Source organism: Ursus maritimus, unplaced genomic scaffold, assembly GCF_017311325.1.
Source record: "Ursus maritimus isolate PB19 unplaced genomic scaffold, ASM1731132v1 scaffold_7, whole genome shotgun sequence".
NCBI lineage: Eukaryota > Metazoa > Chordata > Mammalia > Carnivora > Ursidae > Ursus > Ursus maritimus.
Window position 1 is genome coordinate 75,045,792 of NW_024426885.1, and position 12,193 is coordinate 75,057,984.

The following is a 12,193-nucleotide window of genomic DNA, read 5'->3' on the forward strand; positions in this document are numbered from 1 at the left end:
AACAGTAATGTATATTAATTAATGTATATTAATAATGTATATTGCTGATTGCAATAATCTAGGGAACTAGCCTAAGATCACAGCATTAGTGAGGCCAAGATTTTGAACATAGATTTTTTTTTGGCTTTAGAACTGTATTACTTACCTGTTGCTACATAACAATAGTAAAACCAACAATATTTTACAACAATGCACATTTATTATTTATTTCACAGTTTCCCTGGGCGAGGGGTCCAGGCACAGCATACCCTAGTCCTCTACTTTCACCCTCACAGCACTCAGGTTGAATATTGTCAGGGCTGTGGTCTCACTGAGATGGGACTCAGAGAGCATCTGCTTCTAGGCTCACTCAGGCTGCTGGCAAAATCTACTTCCTTGTGGCTGTGGGACTGAAGTCTTCTGTGACTGTTTGGCTATCATCTGAGGCCACCCTCTGCTGCTATAGCTCCTTGTCAAGTGACCCTCACAATATGACTCATTGCTTTGTCAAAATTAGCAAGGGAAAGAGACAGAGCCTCAACAAGATAGTCATTGGAATCTCATGTAATGCAACCACATAATGTACACGTAAATATAATTTCCCATCACCTTCACCATATTCTTTTGGTTAGAAGCAAGTCAAGGTTCCACCCACACTCAAGGGAAGGGCCTCACATGAAACTAGGAGGCAGGCATTATAGGGGACACCTTAAAAGTCTGTCCGCCATGGAGCCTTTCCAGCCTCTGGAGAGCTCAGGGTCCCCTTGCCGTGTTCCAGATTCTTCCCTGTGCCACACAGGAAAGGAGGTACCATGATTGTTCCAAGGGACTTTGGGCTAGTGTGTTCACTTCTTAAACTAATACTCCCAGTCTGTGCTGAAGATTTATTGGGCTATCCTTAATGCCAACTATCTATTCTCTTTTATGAGTGGTAAGCTATAAGGTCAAAGACTATACCATATGTATATGTATATCTATACCTATCTGTAATCTGGGAAAATTAGTTCTAGGGTCAGGTCATTGATAATTACATTGCACTATTCTCCTTATATGTTTTTTTTCCAAAGATTAATTTATTAGAGAGAGAGAGAGAGGTGGGGAAGGACAGAGAGAGAAAATCTCAAGCAGACTACTCGCTGAGCTGAGCATGGAGCCCGATGTGGGGCTCCATCCCAGAACCCATAAGATTATGACCTAAGCCAAGAGTCGGACGCTCAACCGACTGAGCCACCCAGGGGCCCTGGTTTCTCCCTATATCTTATTTTAGAGTTGTTTCCCTTTTAACCCTTTAAATTTTGTCAAGAAGATGATAGAGTACAGAATTCCAAATAATGAATCTATAGTATTTTTGTGTGGGCATCCCATGAGCTCAAAACAAAACTAACAAGGTTTTCATCATTTCATATTTTTTTTTACAACTTTGTATATTTCTGGTGTGATAGCAAGACATTGAGAAAGGAGATCTACATTGTGAGGTAATAAACGTGGGGTTTGGTCTTGGATATGTGTTTACTAGCTACCCTGCCTTGGTCAGGGCATTTCAGTTCTTGGGATAGAGAGATGTGGAGATACCAGACGATCAGCTTCATTTTCCTCATGGATGCATTATGAAGGAAGGAGCAGGCTCTCTTCTAGTTCGAAAATTCTATTATTCTATTTTGATTGGATAAATGACATATAAACAAAATAAACATGACTACTACAACAAACTGAATAATACATATGCATTTACTTAATACTTTACTTGCAACAGAATACACACGTTAGCAGTTGTCTAAATGGCATTTATATCAATTTCTAAGGAAAAGTTAAGGGTAGAAGGAAAAAAAAAACCTCTTATTTCTAAAGTTTTTCTATGTCTGTGCCATGCTTGATAGATCACCTATTGAACACTGTGAAGTAAAAATCACAAGTAAGTAGAAAGTATTGGTACTCAGATAATATAAGTGGAGTGCACTCAAACAAAGCTGCCCATTTTGCAATGCTTTGTTCTTTTGAGGTTAATAAAGTATAATTTGTAAAGACCAGTGTCACTTGGCAAAGCAGTATACTTGTAATTTCTGCACATTTTTGTCTCACCGCTGTTGACTTGATTGGGGTCATTTTCCAACTTTAGCAGATGTTGCCCGTGGTTAATACATCCTTCATATGCAAACGCAGCCTGATCAAAATTTACATTTTTTTATGAAGTTGTTGAACACACATGTATTTCTTTCCCTGTAGGAGTTTACCAAGTAGTGCTCTAGCTAGAATAAGAACATATGCTTAGCTGAAATGTATAATTTATATTAACCGTAGACTACGAAGTGTGAAAAACTCAAGTGAAGAGACTACTTCCAGGAAAGTCCTGGAAAGTTTTGCCAAAGAAGAAGATTTGAGCATAAGAAAATTTTTGCTTAGGCTGTTAATCTTGTAATCCAGATTTTTATCACGGCCATGCTTTCTGGTTAACCTCACTGAAAAAGTACAGACAGCTACATTTTCACTTTTTTATTTTCAAATTTGTTTTAGTCAAATAATATGCCTTTGGGAGCTTTGTTTATGTTTTCATTTGCAGGCAGTAACATGCGATAGATTCTTCTGGCTAGATGATGTAGCTGAGCATTCCGCCAATTGGCTTAAACTGGGGAAAGACTGTTGCAAGAGATTTTATACCATCCATATTGGTTATATACCTTTGAATAATTAATTGTTTTATAGCAACAGCTAGTGGGTTCTGGGCAGAGTGATTTTCTTTATTTTAATGTTTGGCATGAGCCCAAACAGTCAATTACTCTCTTTCCCTGTAGGACTTACTTTTTCAGCTTCATTGAATTAGGTTAATAAGGAAGGCAACGGCCCCCCCCTTCCCACTGCCACCTCCACAGCATTTTTGGATAGTAATTCATTTGTGTTATAAGTGCCTATTTAAAGAGCCACATAACTTTCACAGGAAAAATATTAAATACCCCAATTTTTATTTATAGTATATATAGTATAGATAAATATATATAGTTCATATAAATATAATATATAATGCAATATAACATAATACTGTAAATATTATAATATAAATAATATAAATATAATATTTATTTATATTTAGTTTTTTGTGTATATATATATGTGTGTGTGTGTATGTTTGTACTTCCTATAATGTGTGTGTGTGTGTGTGTGTTTAGTTCCTATAGAAGCAAACTTGTGCTAAGGATGTGTAGAAAGTGTTCAATCTAAAGATTGCTACTAGTATGAACTTGTTAAATAAGACCATTTTGGCATCAAATCTAATCTGTGTTTATATGAGAAAAATCAGAATTGTCTGTGGTTAGGAAGTGGAAAGAGTGGGTACCACTCCCTCATGATGGACAGATTGCCCATCAGTTGAATGTAAGAGGTTCTCTCTACACTTTTGTCTACAGAAAGCATTCTCTCCCTATCTTCTGACTTCCTAGAATGATTATTTGTGACTCAAATCTTTGAGTCCCTATAAATTCTTCCAGACTGCCACCATGCCCATGCATTGAGCAAACAGGAAAACCCTAGCTTTGGGAAATGAACAGTAGACTTGGTTTGTAAAGATGTCTGGGACATAAAATAAGTCATTTTGCATTAGCTTCACGGGATTTCTCTTTCAAAATGGTGCTAATAACATCAACAACAGTAACCGTAACTTAAACTTTCCAAGTCTTTATTCTGTCCCAGGGACTGAAGTCAGTACTTCACACACATTGTCTAGTTCAGTCGTTAAAACAACCCAATGGGCTCTTCTTTGATGCCACTTACCTTATGCACACTGATAAGTAGGGAATGGCATTGGTATCATGAGGAAATGATATTGATTCATAGTTATTTTATAGTATACTTATGTTTTGAAATATTCCGGAAAAGCTTTTTTCATAGTTAAAAGGAAAGAACTATGTAAGAAGATCTTCAAAAAAACACTGAAAATCTCCTGCAACCCCCTTACTTAGTGCACATAGAGCCCCCATTACTGTCTACAACTGATAGGTAATCTGTCCAGCTGGAGAAGCTGTCAGTATAGGTGAAGCAATTACAGAGTTATTTCTCTAACCTAAAATAATAGATTATTGAAGATAGCTATATACTGGATCAAGTTTTTAATTGTGATGAAAAAGGGTTTCTATTTGGAAGCAAATCACCTTCAATACCTACATTTTTTAAAGATTTAGTTATTTATTTTGGAGAGAGAGCACCAGCGAGCGAATAGCAGGGGAGGGGCAGAGGGAGCTGGAGAGAGAGAATCCTCAAGCAGACTATTTACTGAGCTGAGTGCGGAGCCCCACGTGGGGCTTGATCTCACGACCCTGAGATCATGACTTGAGCCGAAATCACAAGTCAGACACTAAACTGACGGAGCCACCCAGGTGCCCCTAAATAACTACTCTTTGAAGGAAGAAGCATAAACCCCAATGTTGAAGGCTAGAAAACATTGACTATGATGCTTGGTGAAAATATCATTAAATACTTAACTGTTCTAATATTTTTATTGTTTCTTTTTTTACCATTTTATTTTTTATTTTATTTTTTTTAAAGATTTTATTTATTTATTTGACAGAGAGAGACAGCCAGAGAGAGAGAGAGAGCCAGCGAGAGAGAGACAGCCAGCGAGAGAGGGAACACAAGCAGGGGGAGTGGGAGAGGAAGAAGCGGGCTCCCAGTGGAGGAGCCTGATGTGGGGCTCTATCCCAGAACCCTGGGATCACTCCCTGAGCCGAAGGCAGACGCTTATCGACTGAGCCACCCAGGCACCCCCATGTGGTTGATTTTTATTTTCATACTGTTGTGGTAGGAAAAGACACTTGGTATGATTTCAATCTTTTGAAATTTGCAGAGACATTATTTTGTATCCTGTCATCTGATCTTTCCTTGAGAATGTTCTATATGCAACTGACAAGAATGTGTATTCTGCTACTGTTGGAAGAAATGTTCTAAAGATCTCTGTTTGGTCCATGTGGTCTAATGTATGGTTCAAGTCCATCGGTTCCTTGTTGATATTTCTTCTTTGAATGTTTGGTAGAATTCCCCGAGGAATCCGTCAGGCCCTGGACTCTTGTTTTTGAGGAGGTTTTTGATCACTGCTTCAGTCTCTTCATAATTAATCGGTCTGTTATCAATTTCTTCCTCTTTCAGTCTTGGTAGTTTATAGGTTTCCAGGGAGGCATCCATTTCTTCCAGGTTGTTTAATTTATTGGCATACAGCTGTTGATAAAAGTTTCTAATGATCCTTCCTATTTCATTGGTGTTGGTCGTGATCTCTCCCCTTTCATTTATAATTTTATTAATTTGGGTCCTTTCTCTATTCTTTTGAATAAGTCTGGCCAGTGGCTTATCGATCTCATTTATTCTTTCAAAGAACCAGCTTCTAGTTCTGTTGATCTGCTCTACTGTGCTCCTGGTTTCTAATTCATTGATCTCTGCTTTAATCTTGACCAACTGCCTTCTCATGCGTGGGTTAGGCCTGTTTTTCTGTTCCAGCTCCAGCTTCTTAAGGTGAGAATATAAAAACTGCATTTTAGGTTTTTCTACACTTTTGAGTGAGGCTTGAATGGCTATGTATTTTCCCCTTAGGACCGCCTTTGCAGTGTCCCATAGGTTTTGGACTGATGTGTTTTCATTCTCATTGATCTCCAGAAATCGTTTAATCTGATTTTTAATTTCCTGGTTTACACAATCATTCTTAAGCAGGATGGTTCTTAGTTTCCAGGTGTTTGAGTTTCTTTCAAATTTTTCCTTGTGATTGAATTCCAGTTTCAAAGCATTGTGGTCTGAGAATATGCAGGGAATAATCTCCATCTTTTGGTATCGGTTGAGACCTGTTTTGTGACCCAGTATATGGTCTATTCTGGAGAAAGTTCCATGTGTATTCGAAAAGAGTGAGTATTCTGTTGTTCTGGGGTGTAGTGTTCTATATATATCTATGAGGTCCATCTGGTCCAGTATGTCATTCAAAGCTCTTGTTTCTTTGTTGATCTTCTGCTTAGATGATCTGTCTATTGCTGAGAGTGGAGTGTTGAGGTCCCCTACTATTAATGTATTGTTATCTATATGTCTCTTTATTCTGGTTAAGATTTGGCTTTTGTATCTAGCTGCTCCCCTGTTGGGGGCATAGATATTTATAATTGTCATATCCACTTGTTGGATACATCCTTTAAGAATAATATAGTGTCCTTCTGTATCTCTCACTACAGTGTTTAGCTTAAAATCTAATCTGTCTGATATGAGAATTGCTACCCCAGCTTTTTTTGAGGTCCATTGGCATGAAAAATGGTTTTCAATCCCTTCACTTTCAGTCTGGGTGTATCTTTAGGTTCGAAATGAGTCTCTTGTAGACAGCAAATGGATGGGTCATGTCTTTTTATCCAATATGCAACCCTGTGGCATTTTATGGGAGCATTTAGGCCATTCACATTGAAAGTGATTATTGAGAGATATGATTTTAATGATGTCATGTTGCCTGTGAAGTCTTTGTTTCTATAGATTGTAAATTTCTGTTCTGTAGTACTCTTGGGGCTTTTTACTTTTATAGAATCCCCCTTATTATCTCCTGTAGGGCTTGTTTGGTGGTTATGAATTGCTTCAATTTCTGCCGATCCTGGAAGGTCCTTATCTCTCCATCAATTCTGAATGACAGCCTTGCTGGATAAAGGATCCTTGGCTGCATGTTCTTCTCAGATAGAGCTTTGAAAATACCCTGCCCACCCTTCCTAGCCTGCCAGGTGTCTGTAGACAGGTCTGATGTTATTCTGATATTTTTCCCTCTGTACATAAGGATTTTCTTCCCCCTTGCCACTTTCAATACTGTATCCTTGGATCTAATATTTGTGAATTGCACTATGATGTTACGTGGTGTAGGTCTGTTCTCATTGACCTTGGGAGGGGTCCTCTCAGCTTCCTGGACACGAATGCTTGTTTCCTTTGCCAGATTAGGGAAGTTCTCAGCTACAATTTGTTCAAATATCTCTTCTAGACATCTCTCTTTCTCCACCCCCTCGGGGATGCCGATGAATCTGACATTGGAACGTTTCATTGAATCAGTAATCTCCAGGAATCTACATTCTTGAGATTGGATTTTTTTGGAGGCAAGTTTCTGTTTTAACTTTCTCTTCTACCATCCCGTCTTCCAATTCACTAATTCATTCTTCTGCCTCATTTACCCTGGCTGTCAGAGCGTCTAGTTTAGACTGCATTTGATTCATAGCATTTTTAATTTCTGCCAGACTTGCTCTCATTTCTGCCCTTAGAGATTCTATATTCTCGTTATTTCATTAATTGTTTTTTCAAGTCTACACGTCATCTTGACCATTGTTACTCTGAACTCCATTTCTGACAATTTGGTTATATTCATATCCATCAGTTCTGTGGCCGAGGCCACGGACTCATTGTCTTTTCTTTGCTGGGGGGGATTTCTCCTCCTCGTCATTCTGAGGAGGAGAGGTTGCGGGGATGCCCAGAGCCTAAGTTATTGACCAGGACACAGGCAGTGTGCACTTGTTTTATAGGGACCTTAGGGATGTCAGCTTCCTGATTTTTCAGCCTGCCTTCTGGGTGTTGGGCCTGCCACGCTGATATTCAGGCAACCCTGTTTGGGTAGAGTTGCCCCGTCCCCCATGAGGAGGGATGGGGATGGGCACAATGTGAGCTGTTATTTCCGAGCTTTTGTTCTCTGGCGGCTTTCCCTGGCAGTTTTCTGTGGCTCTTCGGAGAGTCAGAGCAGCAGTGGCCGAATCCCAGCCTCTGTCTCAGAACAGAGAGATTGCGGACCGTTCTCCACTGATGTTCTGGCCACTTTAACTCCGTTACTGTTGGTGCTGCTCAACCCTGCAGCGTCCCGGGATGTGCGCCCCACACCCGGCGTCCCAGCTCTCACTTCCAGGGCCGGTGCGTCTCTGTCCTTTGAGTTTCTAACACCGCCAGCCGCCCCCGGTTCCCACGCACGCTCCCAAGCTCCCGAGCTCCTGAGCTCCCTGTTCAGTATTGTTCGCATGCGCTTCGGAGTGCCGGTTTTCAGTCTGGTTGCGCGCGCACTCCCGAGCTCTCGGTTTCAGTCTAGTTCGAGTGTGTGCTCTGGAGCTCCGGTTTTCAGTTTGGACACACATGCTCCCAAGCTCCCGGTTTTAATCTGGTTCCAGCGAGCATTCCGGAGCTCTGGTTTTCAGTCTGGTCACGTGTGTTCCCCGGCTCACGGTCTCGGTCTGCTCTCTCGCGGGTGCCCGTCCGTGACTCCGCCCGCTCCCCAGTGCAAGTGGCTACCGCTTCCCGGTGCCGGAGCGCGGAGACTCCCTCCCCCTTCCATTTATCTTCCGATATCTGTGTGCGGATTCACGGCTCCCCATTTCATACTTCAATACTCAGCGCTGGAGATGTTCGTTTGTAGAGATCCAGGTGTATCTTCCTGTGTCTCAGACTGATTCCATGGGTGTTCAGGATGGTCTGGTAGGTATCCAGCTCGACTCGGGAACAGCTGAGAAAGGGTCTCCTATTCCTCTGCCATCTTTTCTCCTCCTTGCAGAAAGTGGTCGCTTTTCTGTTCATAGAGTTTCTGCTACTCTTTTCTTCGTTCTCCAGTTGCATTCATAGGTATTCAGAATGGTTTGTAGCTCTCACTGAATTCCTGGGACCAGACGAACTTTAGGTCTCCTGCTCCTCCGCCATCTTGGAATGCCGACCTCTTTTTTTTACCATTTTAGTTTTGGTTAGTCCTCTGGATACAAGAACACATGTTTTTTTCAGGTGCATACATATGGTGTTACAGAAATATTTGTTCTGCTTTGGTCCTAATTTTATAGCAAAGAAAAATTGCAGGTGAGTGGGGTTGAGTGGTCTACCCACTTTCACATGGCTGGTAAGTGGTGGATCCAGGATTGGATTCTGTCAGTTCCAGGGCCAGCCCTCTCTTAACTTCTATGACATGAGTGTCAAACTATGTTTAATTCCTTTTTCCTGATTGCAACCATTTTTTATTACGACAAAAAGAAATTCTTCCATATGAGGAATCCCGCCTTGGGCACTGCCTTCTGCAAGACAGGTCAATTTTGGGTTAACACCTGTTAATTAATTGATCTCTTTATTTTTATGATGTATGTCTCTTCACCCCTAAGAATAGTCTTTGTTCTGGTTTACTCTCTGACAATAACAGAGCCATCCAGCTTTCTTATTACTGCTGCTTTGTGTATCCTATCCTTTCATTTTTCATATATCTGCGTCTTTGTATTTAAAATGGAGTCAGGGAGGGAAATGGATTTTCAACATCACATGGAAGAGGTGAAATGGAAGGTTTTGCTGGAAAAAGAGGAAACTTGCAAAACAAGAGAGGAGCCAAAGCCTTGTGTTGTCCCCAGATGCCCAGTACTGTCTCAGGACATTGGCTGTCCAGTCTAGAAACCCTGGACCTATGGTGGCTTGCAGATGGACTCTCAGTTGGCCAGCTGGGTGTCACCTGTCCTGCTGGGAGGAAGGTGGAAGATGGGGCTCTCCGGGGAAGCCAGAGTGAACATCTTCCTCTCCTCCTCCTCCTCCTTCTTGATAGATAGATAGATAGATAGATAGATAGATAGATAGATAGAGCTCTGCATCATGTCTCCCACAGCTGTGCTCTGTTCTCTCTCTTCTCCAAACTTTTGGCCAAGGTAACATGGCTTATGAAAGTATGAAGAGATTTTAGCGACGTGAAGGTGTATTCTGGTGAAAGAAAAGCAAACCTCTTCCTTTTTCGGCACATTAGCCTGAGAAACCGTTCTTGCTGAGTTTCAGTCATGGAAGAACAGAGGACTGAGTAGGGAGCCAGAAAACAGATCTTCTCCATGAAAATTAAACATCATTAAATGAAGTATAAGTCCAGAGACACTGTTTAAGTTTCATGGCATTGTCATTAAGATAACGATTGCGAGTTCCTCTGGCTATGATCCATTTGGACCACAGAGGGGAGCTCACTGCCCCTCCCCCCTCGTGCCTTGGGGAGCCTTCTGCTCTGACTCTAACACACGGCTGCGTCGAGGCGTGAGCGCTGTTAGCCCACCTACTGCTGTACATTTCTCTATCTTTTTCTTCATCAGGAAATAGAATCTCATTTAATTTCTTAAGTAGATATTGAATTACGAAATAATTTTTCAATGGTTGGTGGTGTGACGTATTTGTGAATGAGCGTGTACTCGGGCCTTGAACATATTCTTAGGTCAGAAAATACCACCATTGTCTGACTGTAGTTTTGGATGTATTATCTGTAGGGAATCTAGTTGCCATTTCAATAAAATATAGAAGGACCAGTTTCACTCTATATTTACAGGTATGTGTACTAGTATGTGAATAAAGTAGAAGGAGATCTTCTGCCATTTAGAAACGCATGTGTGTGAGAGAGTGTGTATTTAAACACTATTCAGATTTATTGCTACAAAAAGATGGTTCCTTTCAACATTCCCCAGACAGGCGAAGCTCACTGATAACAATATTATAAGGAAAAATAGTATAGCTTTTATTATTATTAATTACTATTAATTTGCTGAGAAAATCTTTTAAAGAGACCCTCCCCTTTTGTTTGTGACTATGCAACGATATAACATGTAGGCCAAATCCATGCCTTAAGAAAATGCAGTAGATACATTTTGCATTATTATTCAAGCTAGATTTATATTTATGGATTATCTATATATTCTTGTATGCTATCCTAAGGCAATGAGTTCTGTAGATATATGCCATTTATTCTAATGTCTTTAGGAGGGTACATTTTTATTTGCATAGCCCCATCTCTTCTGGATGCCATAATTTTAATAAAATGGATCGGCTGAAAGTGATTGCCCTAAGCTATAGTGCATTATTGTTTGGCAGAGGAATTGTTGCTGTATGGGGAAAAAAATGGGATTTGAATCGCATCACTGCTGCTTGCATCCAACTTGCAAAATGCATGGAATCTTTAACAAAATAGGAAAGATTAGAGATGTACTGTCTTTTCAGCTCATTCCACAAATGTCTACAATTTACCCCGCTGAAAAGATAGTAAGAAAGCAAGCACTAAAATGTTCCACTGAAATAGTGTGTGGTTCTGGTCAAGTACCCCAGAACGTGTCTGCGAGAAGAATGAAGTCTGCTCACTAGTTTTGTCTTTCACATTAAGGTTTATATTTTATGGATTTGTTCTAAGATAATAGAGATAGAAGTAGTTCTCACCATGGGAGACCTTGCTACTTCTTTATCTCTTCCTTTTCCTCCTTTCTTTTATTTCAGGCTATCTCTTTTCATATCAGAAGTCTTACTGAGTGAACTGAATTATCAGTCTCTGTATCTCGGGCCTTTCCTTTTGTTCGGCGCAAAATCCAGTGATCACCCTTGTGAGGAGTGATGGACAGGGAGGGGGACAGATTGAAGTTGTCAAAAGGGAAACAAGAAATAGATGATGAAACTCACCAAGTGGTTGAGTCTCTGCCTGCCACCCTCATGTCCCAAAAATATCCTTTCTAAGTAGTGGAATAAAGGTTATTCTCACCTTTTGGAGACAGGACATTTTCTGTATCATGCCAGATATAACATTGAATGTTTTCTGCTTGAAAATGAATTTGCCAATCAACTGGGGTTTAAGCATATGATCTTGTTCAAGAATCCATATGAGTAGCATACGTTTTCAAATAATTGTCTTTGGCCCACAGGTACGATTCTGGTGGATAACATGCTGATCAAAGGGACTGCGGGAGGACCAGACCCCACCATCGAACTTTCCTTAAAGGACAATGTCGATTACTGGGTGTTGCTGGACCCTGTTAAGCAAATGCTCTTCCTGAACAGCACGGGCAGAGTTCTGGATAGAGACGTTAGTGACTCTTTTTTTCCTTTGTCCCCATGTCACAACCTACTGTGGTATAAATAACTGCATGTGTTTGTTGATGGGGTATCATACTTTCTTTATAGAGTTTGACATGATTTTCTGTGCTTATCAGCAAAAAACATCTTTTTTTTTTTTTTTAACTCCTGGAAGGAAGAATAAGGAGGGAAGGGGCCGTCTGTGTCTGAGAGAGCCATTGTATTTCCCCTTGACATCCAGGAACCAGTTGAGGGTAGAGTGCCCTGGACAGGGGGTGGCGGGTCTGGAAGAGTAGGAGAAGCAGGGCGACGGCCCACGCAGAGTCTGGGAAGGTAGCTTAGGGTCACTTGAGGATGCAGCAAGATGGGTAGAGCACAGAAGACGCTCTCACAAGGAGCAAGCATCTGTTGAGGGACGAGTGTGTGG

At 40.9% G+C, this 12,193-nt stretch overlaps 1 protein-coding gene across 15 annotated transcripts in view; it reads left to right on the top strand.

Moving 5' to 3' along the window:
- The window catches only part of PCDH15 (protocadherin related 15), a 768,547-nt gene that overhangs the window by 247,618 nt on the left and 508,736 nt on the right, over window positions 1-12,193 (top strand). For all 15 annotated transcript variants that reach the window (XM_040624601.1, XM_040624600.1, XM_040624598.1 and 12 more), the window contains one exon: window positions 11,616-11,776. In XM_040624601.1, the coding sequence (XP_040480535.1) occupies window positions 11,616-11,776 (161 nt within the window). The remainder of the gene's footprint in view (window positions 1-11,615; window positions 11,777-12,193) is intronic.